Source organism: Natrix helvetica (genome assembly GCF_964273705.1).
Source record: "Natrix helvetica genome assembly, chromosome: Z".
Classification (NCBI taxonomy): Eukaryota; Metazoa; Chordata; class Lepidosauria; order Squamata; family Natricidae; genus Natrix; species Natrix helvetica.
This window is the reverse complement of record NC_138554.1, coordinates 111,738,293-111,762,944: the sequence shown is the minus strand read 5'-3', so window position 1 is coordinate 111,762,944 and position 24,652 is coordinate 111,738,293. Positions and strand designations below refer to the sequence as shown.

At 42.6% G+C, this 24,652-nt stretch overlaps 2 protein-coding genes across 2 annotated transcripts in view; one reads left to right on the top strand and one right to left on the bottom strand.

Annotated features, from left to right (window-relative positions):
* The window catches only part of LOC309401600 (uncharacterized protein C10orf67 homolog, mitochondrial), a gene marked incomplete at its 3' end in the record, with an annotated part of 88,261 nt that extends 66,350 nt beyond the window's left edge, over positions 1 to 21,911 (bottom strand). The window contains exons 1-2 of the mRNA XM_081970666.1: positions 21,539 to 21,911; positions 20,469 to 20,602 (exon numbers count right to left, since the gene is read on the bottom strand). The remainder of the gene's footprint in view (positions 1 to 20,468; positions 20,603 to 21,538) is intronic.
* A 267-nt stretch (positions 21,912 to 22,178) lies between these two features.
* Positions 22,179 to 24,416, top strand: OTUD1 (OTU deubiquitinase 1). Its single transcript, XM_081932632.1, has one exon. The coding sequence runs from the start codon at positions 22,320 to 22,322 to the stop codon at positions 23,544 to 23,546; it is 1,227 nt and encodes a 408-aa protein (XP_081788758.1). The 5' UTR covers positions 22,179 to 22,319; the 3' UTR covers positions 23,547 to 24,416.
* The last annotated feature ends 236 nt before the right edge of the window (positions 24,417 to 24,652 follow it).

The window sequence follows — 24,652 nt, the reverse complement described above, 5'->3', positions numbered from 1 at the left end:
TCTGATTATAAAACTGTAACACCTTAAAAGAGACTTAATAGTCTATTAATGCAAAAGTACTTCACTCTCAACAAAATAAGAAAAAAGGGGAAATATCCCAATTATGATTATTTCTGCCTATGTGTCCTATCCCTAGGCCAGCGATGGCGAACCTTTTTTGGCTCGCGTGCCACAAGTGGGGGGAGCGCAGGGGGGTCGAGTGCAGGCGCGCCGCACCCATAATGCAACGCGCGACCGCCCCAGTGCGCATGCGCGCACAACGCGCGACCCCCCCATTTTTACATGTTTTTTTTGCCCTCCCCAGGCTCCAGGGGCTTTATAGGAGCTTGGGGATGGCGAAAAGAGCCTCCCCCGACCCCCCGGAGGCCTTCCGGAGGCTTCAGGGACTGTCCGGAGGCTTCCCTGAAGCCTTCGGAGCGCTTAAAACCACCCTCCGAGCAAACCGGAAGTGACTTTCGGGTTGCTCGGAGGGTCGTTGTAAGCGCTCCGAAGGCATCAGGGAAGCCTCGGACGGTCCCTGAAGCCTTCGGAGTGCTTAAAACCACCCTCCGAGCAAACCGGAAGTGACTTCTGGGTTGCTCGGAGGGTCGTTTTAAGTGCTCCGAAGGCATCAGGGAAGCCTCGGACGGTCCCTGAAGCCTTCGGAGCGCTTAAAACCACCCTCCGAGCAAACCGGAAGTGACTTCTGGGTTGTTCGGAGGGTCGTTTTAAGTGCTCCGAAGGCATCAGGGAAGCCTCGGACGGTCCCTGAAGCCTTCGGAGCGCTTAAAGCCACCCTCCGAGCAAACCGGAAGTGACTTCCGGGTTGCTCGGAGGGTCGTTTTAAGCCCTCCGAAGGCATCAGGGAAGCCTCGGACGGTCCCTGAAGCCTTCGGAACACTTAAAACGACCCTCCGAGCAACCCGGAAGTCACTTCCGGGGGGGCGGGGGCAGGGGAGGCTCTTTTCGCCCTCCCCAGGCTCCTATAAAGCCTCTGGAGCCTGGGGAAGGCGAAAAATAGCTTTTAAAAAGGTGAACTCAGATGGCCAGCGCGCGCATGCCCTGACAAATGGCTCCGTGTGCCAGTTGTGGCACGTGTGCCATAGGTTCACCATCACGGCCCTAGGCCCATCCCGCCCCTATCTCCAGTTTCAATATAAAGTACAATTTTAGTCATCAACGAAGTCCACATCTCAGTTGGAGATGAATTTGTATATTGGAACTAGGTTGCATTATAACTAGCACTCTCATGCTGCCTCTTAAAATTACATATTTGTTGTCCATCACATCCAAAGGATGCTAGGATGTAGGCAGTGATAAAAGTCTCCTTCAAGTTGCACTTGTTTCATAGACTTTGTAAGAGCATGTATTTTTGGCAAAAATACCAAAGTAGTTTCTCTCTGACTTATCACCATTTTTTACTTTCCTAGTTTAGTCTATCTTCTTAAACTCTGTCAGGTTGCCTAGGTGGACTACATAGGAAAATGACAGATGAATTGATTCTACTTTATTGTGAGGATACATTAACAGAATCTTGCTAGTCTGAAAGTGCAAATCCTCTGCCTTCTTTTTTATAGCCTGAGAACTTAGGGTAGGTCCCTTCTGAATCTTTCTCCATCCATTATGAAGTTGCAGGCTATGGCCTTTCTTAACTGAAGGCAGCACACACACACAAGGTCATTTCCACATACCATTAATGGTTCCCTGATTGTCTTCTATCCAGTCCAGTCTTCCACATCATAGAATAACACAGAATAATAGAGTTGGAAGGGACCTTGCAGGTCTTCTGTTCAGCCCCCTGCTCGAGCAGGAGGTTCTATATCATTTCAGACAGATGGATATGCAGTCTCTTCTTACAAACTTCCAATGATGGAGCACCTACAACTTCTGAAAGCAAGCTGTTCCACTGGTTAATTGTCCTCACTGATAGGAAGTTTTTTCCTTAGTTCTCCTTCTCTCCTTGGTTAGTTTCCATCCATTGTTTCTTGTCTTGTATTCTGGTGTTTTGGAAAATAGACAAGGTCTCCTATGAGTTGCCATTAGGACAGAAAAGTCTAGTCCAATAAATATTGGAGATGTAAAGGAAGACAGGAAGAACACTGATGAAAGATCACAAAAGCCATTAATTGGTAAAAGAGACTAAATGAAATCTCATCCCTGAAATAGTAAGCATAAGAAAAATTTAGAGTAACTTCGCCTTGATTATGCACAGTACATGTAGTCTTCAACTTAAACAATCACAATTAGGACCAGAATTTTCATTGCTAAACAAGGCAATTGTTAAGTGAGTTGCATCTGATTTTTCAACCTTTTTTGCCACAGTTGTTAAATGAATCATTGCCGTTGTCAACTGAATCATTGGTCATTAAGTGAATCCATTTTTACCCATTGACTTTGCTGGTTGGAAACCAGTGCAAATGGAATCTACATGCCTTGAGACACTAGCCATTATAAATACATGCCAGTTACTCAAAAGGAATTAGCACAGAAAATTAAAGCGGCCAGACAAAATTACTTTGAACAAGCCAACAAACCTGGACGATGGCTGGCATACAGATTGAAGAATGAAAGAGAAAAAAGGATGATATACCAATTAAAAGATGATGAGGGAAGAATTCAATACAAAGGGGAAGAAAAGAAACATATTATTCATAAATACTTCACAAAACTATACGCGCAAGATAGTATGGAGGAAATAAAGATAAAACATTATTTAAACAAAGAAAAGATAACACCAATCTCAAAAGAACAAAGGGAGGCGATAAACAGGCAAATAACATTAGCCGAAGTGGAATTAGTCCTGAAAAACCAGAAAAATAATAAAACCCCAGGACCAGATGGAATACCGGTGGAGCTATACAAATATAATAAAATAATATTGGAAGAACTAGAAGTGGAAATGTTTAACGAAGTTTTAGGAAAAACCAAGATGCCTGAATCATTGACGGAAGCAATAATATCGCTAATCCCGAAAGAAGAAACCAATCTACAAGAAATCCAAAACTACAGACCAATTTCATTACTAAATTCCGATTATAAAATATTTGCAGCAATTATGGCAGGAAGAATTAAACAGGTTTTAAATGAACGAATACACCTGGACCAAAACAGATTTTTACCTCACAGACACATTAAAAATAATATGAGAGTCATCCTAGACATAATAGAATATTACGAGGCGCATCCAGAAAAACAAATGGTACTGGTTTTCCTTGATGCACAAAAAGCATTCGACAACGTAATTTGGAAATGTATAATAACACTATTAGACAGGATGAAATTTGGAGGAAAATTTACAAAAATGATAGAAAAACTTTATAACAGTCAGACAGCCAAAGTTCTGATGAACAGAGAACAGAGAAGATCAAGATAAAAAAGGGAGTCAGACAAGGATGCCCCTCGCTCCTTTGCTGTTTATATTAACCCTGGAAATTTTATTAAATGAAATTAGGAAGGACCAAGAAATAAAAGGTTTGAGACTCAAAAACGAAGAATATAAGGCCCAAGCTTATGCCGATGACTTAGTATTTGTTCTAGAAGATCCATTAATATCCAGTCTGAAATTAATTAAAAATTAGAAGAATATGGTGAAGTGGCAGGATTAAATATCAATAAAGGCAAAACAAAAATGATAACCAAGAATATGACAAAAAAGCAAGAAGAGGAACTGGAATTAGCAATTAGAATGCAAATAACTAAGAAAGTGAAATACTTGGGGATCTGGGTGTCTGCAAAATGTTCCACAATTAAGGATGATAATTATAATAAACTAGTGACACAAATAAAGAAAGATTTGGAAAGCTGGAAAAATATTCAGCTATCACTAATGGGACGTATAGCCACAGTCAAAATGAATATTTTATCAAGAACCTTATTCTTGTTGCAAGCCTTACCTATTAACCCGGGTAAAACTTTCTTTCAAGAATTAAACAAAATAACTGCTAAGTTCATTTGACAAGGACAAAAAGCGAGGATTAAACTAAAGTCAATGCAAGATAGCAAGGAGAGGGGAGGTTTAGCATTACCAAACTGAGAATTATACACATTAGCAGTAACAACAACATGGGTAAAAGATTGGATAGAGCTAAAGAATAAAAGAATGTTGACCTTAGAAGGCCATGATTTGCAAGCAGGTTGGCATACATTCCTATGGGATGATAAAAATAAAACACACAAATACTTTCAAAAACATTTAATTAGAAGAGCGTTATTGCAAAACTGGCTCAAAATCAAAAAAGTCCACTATGTGAAAATCCTGAATTGGCTATCACCGACAGAAAGGACGATCCATCCAAATGTTATAGATATGAATAAAATGCTAAGATACAGAGACATAATTGACGGACAGGGAAATTTAAAAATAACTGAAGAATTGGCAGAACAAAACATGAAAGTTGACTGGCTAACCTACTTGCAAATCAAAACTAAACACAATAATGATACTAAAAGATATGACATCGAAACAGAACCACATGAATTGGATAAAGTAATTCATAGCTCAGATAGAAAGATGATAGGGAGAATATATAAATTTCTCCTGAAGCATAAAATGGAAGATGAAATCGTGAAAGAACAAATGATAAAATGGGCACAGAACTTTGGCTATAATATTGAATTGGATAAATGGGAAAATTTTTAGGGAACAAACTTGCAGAACAAAGAGGCGGTGGTGAGGCCCCTACTTAAGAGGCCTTCCCTGGACCCAGTAGAGTTAGCCAATTATCGTCCTGTCTCCAACCTTCCCTTTTTAGCGAAGGTTGTTGAGAGTGTGGTGGCGCAGCAGTTCCCTCGACACCTGGAGGAAATTACTTATCTAGACCCGTGCCAGTCTGGTTTCCGACCCGGCCACAGCACGGAGACGGCTTTGGTCACGTTGGTGGATGATCTCTGGAGGGCGAAGGATGGGGGTTGTTCCTCCATCCTAGTCCTGTTAGATCTCTCAGCGGCTTTCGATACCATCGACCATGGTATCCTATTGCATCGACTGGAGGGGATGGGGGTGAGGGGCACCATTTTGCGGTGGTTCTCCTCCTTCCTCTCCGGTCGGACGCAATGTGTGTTGGCGGGGGAGCAGAGGTCGACCCTGAGGCCGCTCACGTGTGGAGTGCCACAGGGGTTGGTCCTCTCACCTCTCCTGTTCAACACATACATGAAACCGCTGGGCGAGATCATTCGAGGATTCGGGGTTGAGTGCCATCTGTATGCAGATGACACTCAGTTGTACATCTCTACCCCGAACCACCCCAACGAAGCCGTCGAGGTGATGTCCCGGTGTCTGGAAGCCGTGCGGGTCTGGATGGGTGACAATAGACTCAAGTTCAACCCTTCCAAGACGGAGTGGCTGTGGCTACCGGTGCCCCGCTTTAGCCAATGTGTTCCATCTCTGGCCATCGGGGGGGAACAACTGCCCCCGGTGGATAGGGCACGCAATTTGGGCGTCCTCCTAGATTCCCGGCTGTCACTAGATGATCATGTGACGGCCGTGGCTAGGGGGGCGTTCCACTTGCCAATTGCGCCCCTTACTAGAGCAGGACGCCCTTCGCACAGTCACTCATGCCCTGGTGACTTCCCGTCTTGATTACTGCAACGCTCTCTACATGGGGCTCCCCTTGAGATGCACCCGAAGGCTCCAGCTGGTTCAGAATGCAGCCGCGCGGGTTATTATGGAGAGTACTAGGTACTCCCATGTAACACCTTTCCTGCGTGAGCTGCACTGGCTGCCTGTGGCTTTTCAGGTGCGTTTCAAGGTGTTGATTGTCATCTTCAAAGCGCTCCATGGCTCGGGACCTAGTTACCTGCAGGATCACATTCTACCCCATACATCCCTGCGACCAATCCGCTCTCACAGAGAGGGTCTCCTCCGGGTACCTTCCGCTAAACAATGCGGGCGGGCGGTGCCTAGGAATAGGGCCTTCTCTGTGATGGGCCCAACCCTCTGGAACGACCTTCCCCCCGATATTAGAACCACCTCGGATCTCCGCTCCTTCCGTAAGAAACTCAAGACCCACCTGTTTCGATTAGCCGGCCTGGCCTAAATGTAATTATGATTGTATTTACAGGGAACATCTTTTACTAACCTTCCTGGATGGCTTTTTAAATTTTAAATTGGGGTTTTAAACTGGTTTTAGAATTGTTTTTAATTATTTAAATTGGTTTTGGGTTTTATACACAGACGGTATGTGTGCGTTGTTGTGTCTGATGTCTTATGTTATGTTTTGTTGTTTTGAACATAAACGGTCTGTACACCGCCCCGAGTCCCTACGGGGAGAGGGGGCGGTCTATAAATTGAATAAACCAAACCAAACCAATTTTGTGTGCTAGACTGACTATTTTGATAACTGAATTACTGAACCGTGTATGACTTGGACTGTTAACCGGACTCTGAATACTTCTATATTTCTACATAGTAAACTACTATATTTTTATACTATTCAGTGTCTCTGTATGCTGGTTTGTGCGTGTTATTCCATATCACTCTCATTACGCTTCTCTGCATACTCGCTCTCCTAATGGGGAGCTTAATTACTTAACAATAAATATTGTTTGTACATATATTATTTCATTGTTAAAAGCTTCTTTTGCTGACTCTGAGAATAGAATGTATACAGAGTTGTGAAGCACACCCAAAATCTTATTTATTATAGAAATATTTTTATACTATGCAATTGGACACATTTTTGCTAGAGGTCTTATTGTACTGTTCCAGCATAGACACTTACTTGCCTAGGCTATTGAGAAATTATATAATAAAGAAGATAATTTTACATTTGACCTTTGTTTATTCTGAAGAAGCTTCAACTGTGTTCAGTTCAATTCATGCTCAAGAAAGTGTTTTATGACTGTTAGAATTGCAGCCTATCAAATTATATGTATGCTTTCTCCTAAATAATGTGGATGACAGTTGCATTCTATGCCTACAAATGTAAACACATATTAGAAGTAAGCCATGTTTAATATGGCTTTTCATCGCACTAAATCTGTAGGAATTTCATTCCAAGACTTTCTAATAATTTGGCTTTCGATACAATTTTGTTTAGGATTATAATTTATGCTTATTACTAAATCAAATACTATCAATAGGGTATAATGAATGAGTGTAGAATTTCATTTTTTTCTAAAAGAAATAATGAACTAGAAATAATATGGATTAAGAAATAAAAAATTTATCATTCATCCATCCATCATCTATTTATCCATTCCCCATATAGCTCTCTCTCTGATCTCTCTCTCATCTATTCTCTCTCTCTCTCTCTCTCTCTCTCTCTCTCTCTCTCTCTCTCTCTTGAAAAAGAGCTAAGAGATATGCTCTCTATTGTTTATATTTAGAAACCATACCTTTTATTTGTATACACATTTATAGAATGATCATATTTCTTATTTGATGACCATACTTCTGCTTGACACTATTCATCAACCTTTATACATCGGCTACTAGGGGCTATCATGGTGACGATTTCTTATGTGATGATTAATGGGTACATTGTCAGCACAATTCCTTCAATATGTCATCTGACAAGTGTGAAATGATAGCAAAGAACTAAAAGCAATTATTTTTAGTGGACAGAGAAGTTACGGCAGCAAAGTTCCAGTACATTCCAAAAGTTTAACTAAGAGCTAAAATAGGCAGTGACGTAAAATATCTGTTATCAGATTTCAGTTTAAATGCTTTTAAAAGAACTATGGATAGTTTCACCTTTAAAGCATCATCATCATGTGAAAAGGAATTTACTCTTTCTTTCTGATCTAATCCCTCGTTAAAAAAACCCTCTCCCTGAAATTATTGTCTTTCCTATTACTGTGTCTCCTCTCCCTTAAATTATTTTGTCTTCTATGTTTTTAGTGCTAATAGTTAATAAATTGGAAAAATTTAAAGACTCATAAATTATTTATCTTTTTCTTCTAGCTAAACTAATAATATTTTTGGAGAGGAGAAATAAGGGATTTAATAGGTTCCTTATCATGCATTTAAAAACAACAGTCAGATGGCCCATTTTTAAAATTTGAGCTGTATGTTGTTTGACCCTTAATCTTAACTAATAAAAAAGTGTCTGATGGTTCACTAGTACCGTCCACATTACTGTATTAATGTACTTTTAATTTCAATGGTGTAAAAGACAATATTTCAGTTCAATTTCTCCTTCTCTCGCATTACAGAAGGACAAGCTAACTGCACTAGCTAAAATGCCTTTTTCTCAATAATTAAAGCATTTCTTCTTCCATTGTAACCTATCACCTTGTTTTTAGTACCAATAATTAATAAATTATCTGCTATCTCTGTAATATTTAGCCAACAGAATGTGCAGAAAAAGGAAATTTGTTTATATAGGTAATTCTTGGATTATGACAACTTGTTTAGTGACCATTCAAAGATGACAATACTGAATGAGTCATATTTCTGACCAGACTAAAGTTCCAGCCATTGTAGCATTGCTGCAGTCACTTGACTGCAATTTTGGGGACTTGGCAACTGGCTTCCACTTATGATGGTTACAGTATCCCACAATCACAGAACTGCCATTTACACCTTCCCTGCCACGTTCCTATAAGCACAGATGGGGAAACAAGTGTGGAAGGTCAGTCCCATAAGATTATCCATCATTTTTTCTCCTGAGAAGTTCCATTATAGACTCAAGGTTGACTTCCATCCTTCCGAAGTGGGTAAAATAAGGATCTAGATTGTTGGAAGCAATATGTAACTCTGTAAACCACTTAAAGAGGGCTGTAAAAGCAATGTGAAGCGGTATGTAAGTCTAAGTGCTATTGCTACAGAGTACAAGATTCCATGGACTGGTGGCCAACAGTCCCAGTGGCCTCCAGTTTCCCAGCTACACTGTGGCACCTGCCTATAGTACCACCCATACCCTGCAACATCTATGCACCTCTCTATGCTGCTTGCCTGTGACTTCCACTACTTCCTGCTCAGCAACTTGTGCAGTCCAGAGATTAGGACAGCAGCTGAGACTAATAGGTTTGCCATTGCTAAGTGATAGGCTCATGAGACAATGGGCTTTATGACAGTATCGCTTAGTGGCAGAAATTCTGATACCAATTGCCATTGTAACTCAAAAACTGCTTTGTATATAAATACTGTTTCATCCGTGCAACTCAGTGAAGATGGCCACCCTTGATAGCTGACTTCAAAAGAATTAAAGCTGGGTGTATAGATTCACTTTCTGGCTCTTACTCCGAAAAAAAAAATAGCTGCCCACTGCAATATAGTTTTGGTACCATCAATCTAGAGATGTAGCTGAAGGTTCCTGCTTTGCAAAGCACTGGTTCTGCCCCTTCTCCAATTTAACTTCTAAATGAGGCCACTGGGTAGAGTATTCCATCAGCATGGAGTTAGATAACATCAGTATGTTGATGACACTCAGTTGTACATTTCAACCCTGGCTCCTCCAAACAATGCTGCTGAAGTTTGGTCTTGGTATATGGATGCTTCTGAGATGTACCGGTAGGTAGGGAGAACAAGTTCAAAGACAGCCCTCATAAGACCTATTGGTTTGGACTGTAGTATTTTCTGGACATGGGGACTTTCCATCTTTGGTTTTTTTTCTCTCTCTCTCTAAATAACCATATTAGAATTTTAAACAAGAAATATAAAAATTAACAAAAATTAAAAGAAAGAAAAAAGTAAAGCAAAAAGAAAAAAGAAACAAAGCCAAAAGTGCAGCAAAAAGGAAAGAAAACAGAAGTGATTTCCATTTTTTTTTACATGGATCAGACAAATATTGAATTGGAACTCTAACTATGGTACAAACTAGTGACTACTTGAATGTTTTCAGGCATGATGTCCTTACTTGTGCCTATATTTTTTTTAAAAACACAGTACATTTTCCCAAGTCATTGTCACTGAGCTCAGTGAAGGCTTACTTTTTATCGAGTAAGAATGTAGTACTTATGGATTTTTTTAAAAAAAAATAGGCATAAATAACCCGGACTACTAAGGGTAAGGAAATCATGCCTGAAAACATTCAAGTGGCCACTAGACCGCAGCACAATTAGAGTTCCATTTCTCACTGCTAGTTTGGACATTTTTGAAAGCCAGCACTAATAGTTTGGGTTCTATTGATCTAAATGAAATCTTTTGCTGTTGTTGAAATTAATAAGACTGAGGTGTGTTATAAACTCGGGATTTTACTAAGGAAGTCAGCAAGTTATATTTTTAAATTAAATTTCCACAAGTAATAAAATATAGAAAATGATTTGATAAAAGGAATATGATGTGTTTGTAAACTCAGTGAAGTAATAATTTACTTAATTATTAGGCTTAATTATGTGTTTGGCTTGTGTTGTCCTTGTTACTTAGTACCAGCAAGTATCCTTGACTTAAATATCCATTGTTATATAGACCAGTATTTTTAAAATCTTTAGTAAGTATAAACTACAATTCCCAAAATTCCCCAGCCCAACATGGGTGTCACAAGATTTCCTGGAAAAAAAATAACTTATTGCTTTAAAAAAATGTTGCCCTTTAGGCCGGGACACTTTGTTGTATGTCATTTTGTTGCCATAGTACTTGTCTCATAATCTCTTCATTTACTCCTTTAATATCATCCTTTCCTAGTCTGAGAAGTTGTTTATGCAGGCATTGACCTTGATGGCCACTAGAATATTACACATGTCCAACCTGCTAAACTGAAGATAAAGAGATTAATCTTGGCAGAAGTGATTAATGTCCAACTCTTTTTTTTGTACAAAGGGGAAATACATGTTTGGAGGTTTATTCTCTTCTACTTAGTAATAAATGAAATATTGTAATGAGCTACCCCTATGATTTTCTAATTCTTGGAGAAAGAGATGATAAAATTAAGATTATGCCTTACAAAGCCATAAGGTAGTTTCTTTGGATTTGGCTTACTATATTTTATCAATTTAATAATTGTGGGTTTTCAGATATTTTATTTTTCTTGACTGGGGGAAACTCATTTTGATATATACTATAGGCTCTATGGCTACCAGGAGTGTGTTTATGGCTTGCCCTCTCACAGAATGGCTGGCATTGTGGTGTCCTGGTGGAAATTAGCAAGTCAATTGGACAGGTAACCCAAGGTCACCAGGTGAGGCTCACGCAGGTCACTCCCCCAAGGCAATCACATTGAAAACCTCAGGTCTGAAGCTTTAGTGATAAGTGAAAGTAACATATTATTATGTCTTCAAAACATAATTAAAACAAATATTGACTTGAATCAACTCAGCCGTTAGTTTGTAATATGAAGTACTGTTGCTTCTACTGTGACTACTACTTATTATAGAGCTGATATGTACAAGGTATTTACAAAATATAGTGACACCTCCACTAATAAGATTTGTTAATAGATAATAGATGTAAAAACTGAGATAGGAACATGAAAGTGAGAAAAAACAGATTTTTTTAAACAGGAGGGCAAATAAAGCATATTTTTTCTTGTCAAATGCAGAGTCAATTTGTTACGTTTGTAGAATTTGTTAGTGAGAGAAAAGCAATCTTAATGCAGGCTGACATCACTGGATATGAATGTTTTGCCACTGGCTTTGTACACAGTGCTGGTTTAATTCCCATATAATCTATGCAGCTCTTTAAATTCTACCCATGAATCAGTTCTTACTATGCCAGTAGTGGAAACATAATTGTAGGATACGTGTTTTCTTGATTAGCAAGATTAAACTATGCTTAAGTATGTAATAATGTTTTCTTTTGTAATTCCAACAGAAGAGTACCGTTTTTTTGTTTTGTTTTTTGCATAAATTGCAGAGTAGAAGAAAAAGCTGACAGAAAGATAGCAGTTTTCATACAAAAACTTCAATTTTTGTCTATTCTGCTAATGGCTACTAATCAACCTAAAGTATGATATTTTACTGGAGTGGATGGCATTGCAGTGGTGAGATTCAGCCAGTTTGCACCATTTCGGGAGAAACTATTGTTAATTTTCTGAGCAGTTTGGTGAACTGGTTGTTGGAAAATATCATTAGGGCACAGAAGTGGTTGTTAAACTATTTGAATCCCACCACTGCCTCATTGCATTCCTTTTGACAGCCATTTTGCAAAGACAGTCCTTTCTCGACATTGTTTTAACTCTTAATATCCGAACTCTAGAACCAAAAAAGGAAATTAATTTACAGTTCAGTAAATGCAAATACAATATATGAAGTAAAGTATACCTTTTCACATTCCTGTAATCATGTTTAATGTTCTATCTTTTTTAAACCTGCCCTGATTGCTTTATATAAGAGGAAACTTTTGTAAAGTATTTTTTCCGATAGCAATCTGTTTATCAATCTGGCATATTCTTTCACCTATTTTTCGTTTGCATTAGTTTGCAACAAATATAGGTGTTATAGAGACTCTGCAAACCACCTGAAGTCTGCCAAAAGCTAAATATTTGATATTTTTACTACTACTTGGTGAACATATTGAAAAATTGTAAGCCTGTTTCTTTAAACAAAAAGTTTGTTTCTACTTTGCCTGATTTGCTATGATGTCACTGTCACTCATTCTGAAAGTATTGCTTTCCTAGAGATGCCAAGCCTGCCAGGCTAGTTGCTAGGATACAAGGGAATGTTACGGATTACTTTTACACTGAATCATTCAGACGGATTATTTGGGAGAGAACATAATGTCATAGCACATTGTCAGTGAAGTCACATCAAGAATTACTTCACATTCTTTAAATATGTTGTTTTCCAATTGTGAAAATTTTATATTAAAAAAGTAGTTTTATTTCATGCTACAAACACTAATACTTTTCAAGGAAGTTATGAACTTTGAAATAGTACCAAATATTGGGAAGAAGGCATAAGTATTACAGAGTACTGAGAAATATTGTTGAATGATTGTTAGCATTCCAAAGCATAGATTTCAAAGCCATCAGCTAGTCTCTTGAAAAAATGATTACAAAGATTATGTGGTGTTTATGACCACATGAAGGTAACTGGAATTATTTCATTGCTATGTCTAAATCAACTAATATTTAAATGAAGAATAAAGTATTTGCTCTTAACTTCTGATTTAACATCTTAATGTGGTATTTTTCAACCTTGGCAATTTGGCAGATTTCAACTTCCAGCAAGCCTGGCTGAGGAATCCTGGGAGTTGAAGTCCTGCCATCTTAAAGTTGCCAAGATTGAGAAATACAGTGGAATAAAAAATAGTCACATGATTTAATCCCATGTGATCTCGCAAAATAGGAGAAGGGAAAGGGAAAGGACCGAGTTAGTTCTTCATTTTTGTAGTCTGTAGTACTTTAGTTTCATTTTGCAACAGCAAAAGATAACATATACTAGGAATGAAGGGCAAGTACTATGTGGTGACCAAGAATATAGTTAAATGCATCTGTTGCCCCTCAACATTCCTTCTGTTGCATGCTTCCCGTTGCATTCTTTCCTTACGTCAGTGCCTTAGAGCATTAAAAGGCCAGATGACTGAGAAAAGAGTTATGTCAGCCATGTTCCCACTTGCACTTAACTATGGTACTGTTGGAAGGAAAATCCATTTAGTTCAGTTCCAAGTTGGGAGAAAGGCACTGGAAACAACATGGACGTTCTTTGGAAAGAAAGTTTAATGATGAAGCAAAACCAACAGCAGTATGGTACCATACCTTCAGTCTTCCTCCACTCCTCTCAGCTCTTGCAATTATTGTTAGCTTATCCCCTGACACAATCCAAAGGCAGCCTCAAAATCTTTGAAGTCCATTAGGTTTTGTCACCTTGGAAGAAACTCTGGGAATTGATAGCAACTGGGAATAAAGGGAGAGGAGTCAAAATGATCTGCAATGAGGACATGAACCTTTATACAGGTAGTTTTATTCCAACTTGAGAATGGATGGAGAACATTGTAACCCACTTGTAGAAAAAGAACGTTGGTCCTTACCTGAACGTTTCTTTTCGGTAGATGAGAGGGAGGGGTGACTTATGGAATATTCTCACAGCCAGATTGGTCCAAAGACTGAGCGAAATCCTTTTAACATCCTTCTTTCCCTGTTGGCTCCCACTTCCTCGAAGTTGGCCATAAACGCTGCCAAAACACAAACAGACACAACAAGGCAAATCCACCCTCCCGCACCTCACCCCGACTAACTCTAACTTATAATGGGGTGGGAGGTAGCCCCTCCCTCTCGTCTACCGAAAAGAAACATTCAGGTAAGGACCAACATTCTTTTTCCGATAGACTTGAGAGAGGAACGACTCATGGGACATACTCAAGTTCCAGTTCCTGGGAAGGAAACCCACTAGGATTCGGGGGGAGGAGCAGTCGCTACCTGCTGTAGAACCCTACGCCCTAGGAGGCCTCGGTTGATGCGAAGGCATCCAGCCAGTAGTGGCAGATAAACGGTGTAAGGGAAGACCAAGCAGCTGCCTGACAGATGTCTTCGAATGGGGCCCTCGAGGCCCACGCCGCCATAATGGCCGCACTCCTAGTGGAGTGGGCATTGATCCCCGAAGGGGGGATACGGCCCAAGGCTTCGTAGGCCGAGGAAATGGCCTGTTGCAACCACCTGCCAATGGTGGCAGAGGAAACCCTGGTCCCTAGGGAGCCCGGTTGAAAAGAAATGAACAGGGCCTCAGACCTACGAAAGGCAGATGTGCACCTTAGATAGATGCGTAAGGCGCGATGCACATCCAGCCTGTGCCATAGGCGCTCCCTCTCATTGGATGAATCTGGAAAAAAGTTGGGAAGGATAACCTCCTGCGCCCAGTGGAAGGGCGAATTGATCTTTGGAAGAAATGCGGGGTCCAATCGTAGAACCACCTATCCTGGTGGAACTGGCAGAGGTTGTCCTGGGAGGACAGAGCCCCCAGCTCAGAAATGCGCCTGGCCGAAGTTACGGCAACCAGGAATACAACCTTAAGGGACAAGAACATAAGGTGGACAGTGGGCAAAGGTTCAAAGAGAGCTCCCGTCAAGGTTCTAAGAACTAGGGGGAAGTCCCACGTAGGAAACCTATGGACCAGAGGGGCTGTAAATTAGCAGCTCCCCTCAAAAATCTCTTGGTCAGGGGATGGTGAGTCAGGGACGAATGACCGTCCCCTGGGAGAACCAAAACTAGGGTGGCCACGTGGTGCCACAGAGTGTTATGGGAGAGACCTCTGTTCAAACCACTCTGGAGAAATTCCAGAACTTGGGCCACCAAAGCCTCAGTGGGACAGATCCGAAGTGGCTGCACCATTTGACAAACGCCGCCCACGTGGAATTATAAATCTGTGTGGTGAAGGGGAGTCTGGGTGCCTCAATGGTTGCTATGACTCTGGCAGACAGATTGGCACTCCTCAGGAGGCTCTGCTCCAGCGCCAGACAGTCAGGTGGAGTCACTGGGCTCCAGATGGACTAAGACCCCCTGGAGCAGGGAGAGCTCCTCCCGGGGAATCCTCCATGGGAACAAATGGAGAGCTGGACGAGGTCCACAAACCAAGGCCTTCTGGGCCAATGGGGCGCTATCAGGATGATGTCTGCCCTTTCTACTATCACTTTCCTTAGGGTCCCCAGAATCAGAGGGAGCAGGGGGAAGGCATACCAGAGACCGGGAGGCCATCTGCTCTGGAGGGCATCTGTCCCTTCTGCGGCCCGGGACGGGAACCGAGAGAAGAATCTCAGGAGCTGAGCGTTCGTCGGGGTTGCGAACAGGTCCACCAATGGGTCACCGAACCTCAGGCAGATCTTCTGGAAGACCTCGGGTAGAATCTGCTACTCCTCGTGGTCCACAGTTGCGTGGCTCAATCAATCGGCCTGGTGATTGGCCACACCCGAGATGTGCTCCGACACCACCGTGCCAGGTGCCTCTCCGCCCAGGAATCGAGCTTCAGTGCCTCCAGCCACAGGGCTCTGGAAAGAGTTCCCCCTTGATGGTTTATGTGACCCTTTGCAGCCACATTGTCCATCATCAGCAGAACACGCTGGCCCCCTATCGAACGTGAACAGCTGCAATGCCAGTCGGGCGGCCTTCAGCTCCAGTCAGTTTATATTGTGATGAAAATCCGACCGGGTTCAGCGACCCTGAGCCATCCTGGAGTCCATGAGCGCTCCCCAACTGAAGAGGTTCGCGTCAGTAGTGATGGTCACCCACTCCGGCTCCCAAATCTCCGAGCTGCATTGCAGAGCTGGGGACAGTCACCATCGCAGTGAAAGACGCAGGTCCACCGGCAGATGGATGAGTCACGGAGAGTTACTCATGCGCTGTCGCTGAAAGGAAATGAGGGCCCACTGCAGAGCTTGGGAATGAAGCCGTGCCCAAGGGACAATTCCTATGCATGACACCATCTTGCCCAGTAGGTGGGACAAGGTCAGGATGGAAACGGATCATCTTGCACGCTCCTGCCTTGCCAGGGCCTGCAGATTGACTAGCCGCTCTGAGGATAGGCGGGCCCTGCCCTCTAAGGAGTCTATCATTGTCCCCAGATAGAGAATCCTTGTGGAGGGCGAGAGATGGCTCTTGTGGAAGTTGACCGAAAACCTCAGGGCCTCTAGGGTCCGAATGGTGAGTTCGAGATCGTGAACGGCTTGGGAGCGGGATTGTGCTTGCACAAGCATGTCATCTCAGTAGCATTGAAGCCTCACTGGGACCGATCGGAGGTGAGCCGCCAGTGCCACCAGAACTTTTGTGAATGTGCGTGGGGCCGAAGCTAATCCAAAGGGAAGAGCCCTGTACTGAAAGTGGAGTCCGTTGTGGGAAAAACGGAGGAACCTGCGATGGGAGGGAAGGATGGGGATGTGGAGGTATGCTTCTGTCAGATCCACTGATATTAGATAGTCCCCCCGCCTGATGCCCTGCAGAATGGACTTGAGGGATGAATTTTGAATCGTCTGTACACCAGGTACTGATTGAGGCATTTGAGATCCAGTATGGCTCTCCAGCCCCCTGAGTTCTTCAGAACAATAAACAGGTTGGAGTAGGGACCCAACCCGCATTTCATCTCCGGGACCAGTTTTACCGCCCTGATGCTTAGCAGATGTTGTATGGCTAGAGACATCAGCCAACGGCATTCCGGATCACGTGATAGTGGAAAGGTTCTGAAGGTCGGGGGTCTGGAGAGGAATTCCAGCCTGAGTCCGTTCCTGACTGTGGCCCTTACCCAGGCATCTGACGTGATGCGGTCCCACTGATCTGCAAAGAGTTCCAGGCGGCCTCCTATGGGAAGCTCCAGATTGCAGTCATTTCCCTTTGCAGAAGGGGCAGCCCCCCCCCCACAAAGGGGCCACCTGGACTGACTCTGATAGCTGCCCCTGTCCTGATAGTAGGGCCACTGGAACTGCCTATCAGACCTATAGGGGGCATATCTCTGCTGATTATACTCCTGCTCTGGGGCTTTGAAGGACTGTCTACAGTAAGAGGGCAGACGGTTGTCCGTCTTCTTGGAGTTAGTGGGTAGAACCTTTTTCTTATCCTTATTCTCTACGGGAATTGGCTCCAGTCACCGAATAGTTTAGTAAATGGGGTTTAGTAAATGGGGCAGCCACCAAGCTCCACTTGGACTTATTGTCCATTTGCCAGTTACGTAACCAGAGCAACCGTCTGAAAGTCACCGAGGTAGCCAGAGCCCAGGACGAGTATTTGACTACATCCAGGGTTGCATCTGCCAAAAACTGGGTGGCAGCAATAATTTTATTGATGTCCTGATATGGAGGCACTCGTCCTGAACAGGGATGCGATCCTGCAACTGACGGAGCCACATGACTGTTGATTGGTTGAAATAAGAAGCAGCTGCAGCAGACTTAACTGCCCACGCAGAAGCGTTGAAGTTCTTACGCAGTGTAAGCTCTGCCCGCTTGTCCTCCGGTTTCAACTTATCAGCCCCGTCCCCTAATACGACTGAAGAAGCATTGGCCAGGGGGGCTATTGGAGTGTCTATGATAGGCAGTTGAAGGGCCTGAGAGAAGGCGTGCTCCATGTTGTAAAAGCGTAGTTTGTTAAGATAGTACATTTTGTCCTTATAATTATTGTTCTTGCTGCTAACTGTTTTGTAATCAATATTGTATATAGATGACAGACTAGCAATTTGCAAACGGTAGTTTAAAAATTTTTGAGCTTGTTTTGCCAAGGGTGATATAATGATGTATTAATCAGTGTGGGAGATAATATGTTTATAGGTGTTAGGTTTCTTTCTTTCCCAATGTACTTTTTTGTCTTGCTTGTTTTGTGTTGGAAGTTAAATCCGGTCTGTGTTTTATTCCAATCTGGGAGAGAAATGTAGGGAGACAAAATATTTGAGGCAGGTTTCAGTTGGAAAGGAGGTTTATTGACTCAGTAACAGCAGTGATAGCAGCAAGTGTTTCTGAGGTTGCCAAAATTCCCATGGACTGAAAATTCTTGGTGTTTCAATCCTAACACATCAGAATATCTTCATGTTGCAGAAAAATATGCAAATCATTAGTACATGTAAGCCATACTTGGTCTGAATGAGATATTAGATATGCACATTTCAGAAAATGGGCGGGACTAGACTTAACATAGAATTTGCTTTGGTTCAAAATTAAAATGCTTTCAATGTAATTTAAAATTAGGAATATTATAAGATATTTAGGTTCAATTTGGGATATTTAATATGATGAAAAGCCACTAATTGTGCTTTTTCACTGAAATGGCTGAGAAGGGGCAGCATTATGATATATTTTAATGCCTTAAGTTAAAATCTGATTAATTCTTATTGAAGAATTCCATTGAACTTTGGGATTTTTCAATAACATAATGCACGTTATTTTATTAAAAAAATAAATATCAATTTGGATATCTCATCAATTTCAACATCCTCCCGGAAAGTTCCATCACTAGAGGTTTGGAAGTGAAAATTGAACAGTCATTTGTATGAATGATATCAGGATTCGTTCTTGGGATTGGACTAGAATTCCAGATCCTTTCCAATTCTTGGATTTTATGATAAGCAGTATAAGATAATGGTAGATTTCACTTTAGTTTACTTTTTGAACTAAAAGTTCACAAATTGCATGTTAAAGGACAATATACTTATACCAATATCTAATTCTAATTGACAATAAATATGCAATCAGTAAAGAAAATAACTAGATTTTGGTTTATGTTACAATAGAATCAGAACACATGGCAGTATTTTTGACTATTATTAGATAAATATCAATTTACATCTCATTATATTAAAAACTATAAACTTGATTCATAAAGAAAGAGTTAATCCTGCTGCTTTGAATAATTAACAATGGAACCTAACTTTTTTTTACTTTCACTCCCAAATAATCACTGGAGCAGGGGTTCTTTCTAAAAAGAAAGCAGGTAACAGTTTGTCATCAATTTGTCAAGTAATCAAATTGCTTGTGCATAGCAACTTCTAGATATTTTTTTAAAAGATAAAAAGTGTCCTTCAAGCAGACTTTAGCCCCAAACCAGGGGTTTCTAGATGTTTTGTTTTTTTCCAAAAAGGAAGATAAAAAATGCCCTTCAAGTGGAGATGAATTACTGATGGCCAAGGATAGGGATTTTCCTTGACAAAAATGTTTAAATTATTTGGTGTGCAATTATGGTTTCTTCAGAGTTGTTTTTGAACTTCTTAGCTACATAGCATTAATAACTTCTCATAGTTTCCCATCAAAGTATTTATCATGATTCAGCTTCTTAACAAGATCAATCAAATTCGGTGTAATTCCTTCTGATCAGGCACAGCACCATATATATTAAGCAGCTATACTGGGCTAAAATTTTCACTTTCCACTAGGGAATTATAGGGATATATGTTTCTGTTTAGGTATACATTCACCCCTAAAATAAATGTAAAACACACTATCATTTCCTGTATACTTTTGTGTGGGAGATAGAAATGTGTCTAGATTAATATTGTTGGAAAAATATGGATTATATTGACAAATGTAAACTACTTCCTTAGTTTTGCTGCTCAACCAGGAGCTATTGCAGCTTCAAAGGAAAGCAGCACTTGTAATTCAGCATCAACATATCCCTAATTTATTACATATAACCTATTTTAATTTTCTAGAATCTTCGGTGCTGTTTGTTTGCAGATGTTTCATTCCAGACTTCTATAGGTAACATCTTCAGTGCTAATAAGTAGTGGGGTTTGCTCCTGTTTTGGGGGCCAGTCCGCATTTTTGTTTTATTTTTAATTTTTTTAATTGTCTCTTTTGAATCCATGTGTAAATGTGCTTTATCCGTATGTGCCTCTTAATGGCTATTGGTTCTTTTGGTTTACTTAACATATTTTGAAATTGTGGGTTTCAGTGATGTATAATTACCTGTGTTGCCTATATTGTATAGGCAGTTTATCTCTGTTCTCTGGTGTTCTGCATTGTGTTTGTGCTCGTCTGAATAATGTTCTTAAACAGCTCCTTTTGGGAGAAGATGGCTTGTTACTTTGGAAGGGAAATACTTAGTTGGTTTTCGATAGACTTGTATTTCAAAGATGCCATTTCCTTTGCTGATGTGGATAGCTAGGTAGGTTAGGGTTGCTTTCTTCTTCCTTGTGAATGTTATTTCTTTGAAGATGTTGTCATGTAGTTCTTTTTTATTATTATAACAAAGGTGTTGTCTACATACCAGATTCATACTTTTGGTTGCAAGTGTGGGAGTACTGTAGTTTCTAGACATTGCATTTCAGTCTCTGCCATGACTCTTGAAGGTGGTGATCACATGGGTGTTTCTCTGATTTGCTGGTATATTTGTTTATCAACCTGAAAGTAGGTAGTAAGGTAGAGGTTGATGAAATCTGTGATACTGGGCATTTTGATGTTAGTATATTTGATTAGATCTGGTGTGTTGTACAGTACTACTGCCATGAACCGCAACATTTCACTAGTTCTGGGTCTATAGATACAGAGTTTTGTATGCAGAGGTGGTATTCAGCAGGTTCTGACCAGTTCTGGAGAACCGGTAGCAGAAGTTTTGAGTAGTTCAGAGAACCAGTAAATACCACCTCTAACTGGCCCCACCCCCATCTTTTCTCTGCCTCCTGAATCCCAGCTGATCTGGAGGGAATGGAGATTTTACACTATCCTTCCACTGCTAGCCCACCAAGCCATGCCATGCCACCTCCACCAAGCCACACCCACAGAACCTGTAGTAAACATTTCTGAATCCCACCACTAGTTGTGAGGTTGAATGAAACCAATGAAATATCTGAATTTTCTAAAAAAAACAACAACCTCAAGATTAATATATAAAGCAATACTTCCCCCCACCCCCGCTATAAAAGACTTGGTAGGTATCCATCTTAAATGTATGTAGATACAGCAGACTTTAAGCCAAACAGCAATATTAAAGAGCAAATAGTACTCAAAGATGAAAACATGCACTTGGGGAAGCTTTAAATCTAAGCAATTGAGGAGAAAATGTATTTGGTATTCTGCAATTCCATCAAACGGGTACCCAATACTATTTCTTCTCTCTCACACACAAACATTCACACACACACACACTTCTTTTAAGTAGCAACTGCATTAAAAAAGTTAAAAAAATAGCACAAGACGCGGCCGAAGGGCAGTAGAATTTCTTTCTGCATTCCTTCGTCATTGTAACCATGCTCAGAGGCATTTTCTCCCTGTATTTAAGCCGGGCTCCTAGCTCTGTGGCCGTCCCCACCTGTCTCTTCGTGCCTGACTATTACCCACCAGTGGGGTTCTTCTCTTTCCTTCGCTCCTTGCTGTTACTGCAACTTCCTCGTGGCGTTGAAAGCGAACCCCTGGGACTCCAAACTGAGTAATTCCTATTCCCCCCCCCCCCCCATCCCTTCCTGAGGTGGCAGAGACAGCGAACCAAGTTTGTGTGTGCGCGCGCGCGCGTGTGCGTTTTTGCGGCTAACGACCTTGGCCAACCGGCTGTGGCAGGAGGGAAACTCGGCCAACCTCTGCCGGAAGCCTTGTCAAACGCCCCAGCGGGGGACGTGGCCGAGGAGCGACCGCTGGGTTCCCGCCAAGCCCCTCCCACCTTGGCGACGTGTGTCTCGCAACGTGCTGAAGGGCGGGAAGTAAACAAGGCCCGGCCTTCCCTGGCCGCTCCCCCTGTGCCGGGCCTCCAGTACCTTCCAGGAGGGCCTAGGCCTGCGAAAGGGAGGAGGGAGCCGCCCAGAGCTGTGGCGCAGCAGGAATTCCCGCTTCGGCGCGGCCCGAGGAAAACGGGAGGGCGAAGGGAGGGGGCGCTGTTTCTGCGGACCCGCCTTCCCGCCCGCGTGAGGAACTGAGGAGGGGGCGGAAGCGGTCTCCGGACGGCGACGCCGGGGGGGGCGGGGATGCCCGAGGCTATTTTTACTCGCTCGCCTCATCCTTTCTGGCTACTTGCACGGAGGGGCGGCGGCAAAGCAGTGGCCGCAGTGGTTGCTCTCTAGCCCGGCCCCTGCAGCCTTCCTGGGTTGCTGTGAGCGCCGCCACCGCAACAGCCTATAAAGAGCCGAGGATGCAGCTCTACAGCACTATCGTCACTCATTATCCGGCCGCGGCAGCAGCAGCGGCGGCGGGAAGCAGCGCGTCCAGCGGGCCGGGAGTCGTGTTCAAAGTCTCGCCGGAGCCCGCGGGACAAAGCCCGGTTGGAATTGAGAGCGACGTCGTAGGTGGCGGAGGAGGGACCGCGAGTGCCGTCACAGCAGGAGCAGCCAACACCATGCCCGCCTTCTCTTGCTTAGAACTGCTGCCCTCGGCGGGGCCCGTCCAGAGGAAGCCGCAACAGCAGCCGCAGGTCTTCAGCTCCGCGGCGCAAATGACCCGCCGCCGGCAGCTGGAGAGAGTTGTTCCCATCCAACTGGTGCCGCATTCTGAGTCCGTCGGAGCGGTGGGGGAGCTGGACCCGCAGGCGGCTTCCAATGCCCACCCGTGGTTGCTGCTGGAGAGCAGTGGGGGCGAAGTCGCGGCCGCCGCCCAGTCAACCTTGCAGCCTGAGCCCAACAATCGTGGTCTCCGCTTCAACGAGCATTGCCAGGCCTTGCAAGCGGCGGCGGCAGCCGGCTCCTACTCCGGACTTGCAGTTGAATCTCAGCCCGCCACCACATTGAAAGTTGCCGAAGAGGCGAGCCCCAGCCAGTTGCGTCAGACGGAGCGGAGCGAAAAGCTGGCGCTGTACCTGGCCGAGGTGGAGAAGCAAGACAAGTACCTGCGGCACAAGAGCCGCTTCCGCTTCCATATAATTCCCGACGGCAACTGTTTGTACCGGGCCGTCTGCAAAGCCATCAATGGGGACCAGCGGCTGCATGGGGATCTTCGCGAGCAAACAGTGCACTACATCGCCGACCAGCTGGAGCACTTCGCACCCATCATCGAAGGCGACGTCGGAGAGTTCCTCATCAACGCTGCCCAAGACGGCGCCTGGGCCGGCTACCCTGAGCTTCTGGCCATGGGGCAAATGCTGAATGTCAATATCCACCTCACCACCGGAGGCAGATCCGAGAGCCCCACCGTCTCCACCATGACCCATTACCTGGGCCCCGAGGATCCGAGCCGAGCCAGCATTTGGTTGAGCTGGCTTAGCAATGGCCACTATGATGCTGTGCTGGATCATCAGTGTCCCAATCCAGAATATGAGGAGTGGTGCAGGAAGACTCAGGTGCAGCGCAGGAGGGACGAGGAGCTGGCCAAAACTATGGCAGTGTCCTTGTCTAAGATGTACATTGAGCAGAATGCCTGTTCCTGAGATAGGCATTGCATCCCTTGCCTACTGTTCTGGTGCCTTAATTGTTCTCCATTTCTTTCTCTAGCAGTTGTAATTCTTACATGGAGCAAAAACCTGAAGAGAAGGAAGGGAGAGTGAGATTTATAATGAATGCTTATCTATAGATTATCAGATACTAGTTATTTTCCTATCTTTCATTTTGTGTATATAATGTTTCCTTTATTTCCATACACTCTGTTCTTTAAGAGAAGATTTTCTTTTTGCACTTTTTCTAGTCTTTGTTCACAGCCAAAATAAAATTTAATTTCATTCTTTATTTGCCTATAGATTTTTTTTCTGGCCTAGGTGGCTGATAGCATAACAGTTATTTTATGTTAATATCTGACACATTCACAGTATCATTCTTTCAATGAAAAATTGTATTGCTTTCTAGCAAAGGTGGAGAGCAATTGGGCTTCTGTGTTCAGTTAGCTGGAGTAAGATGGGTTTTCAATGTATTTGACTGGTCTTTTTTGTTTGTTAATCACACAATGTGGTTTAAAAAACTGCAGACACACAAAGATACTTTAAAAGTAGTCTTGCTCTTTTTAGGAGCTCCTGTCTGCCCCTTGGTAGTCCATCAGCAGGTTTATCACATTCTTTTGTTTCTAATTGGCTTAAGATGGTATTATGTACAAATATATTTATACTAAGTTTGTATGGTTTGCTGGGTCAAACATCCAAGGTAGAAACCACCCTCTTCAATTTTGAATGAACTGAAATGGTTAGATATATTTATTAAATGGAGTTTGTACTTTTTTATCTTGTGACTTTGGAATTTATACTGTATTTGTATAATAGCAATATTCTTAGCATTCTGGAATAAATGTATAGTTTTGCTTGGATCTCTGACACATGTCTGTGGGATGAAAACATCTGTCCTAAACTTGGGGTTTCTGGTTAGGCTGCAAAAAGAAAACGAAAGTTCTTGGAAAAGCCTAAATTTTTTCTTTGGTACTTTGGCACTAAGCTTGCTACTGGATCCACACCAGGAATAGTGAATAGGAAGGCACCTGAAAATCAAGTGTCATGAATATAGATGTTGGAGTATCTCCATGATACAATTTGTCCTGTTGTTTCTGCTTTTT

What these genes read in the sequence shown, in the direction of transcription:
- OTUD1 (XM_081932632.1), top strand. Translation starts at nt 22,320, where the DNA reads ATGCAGCTCTACAGCACTATCGTCACTCATTATCCGGCCGCGGCAGCA.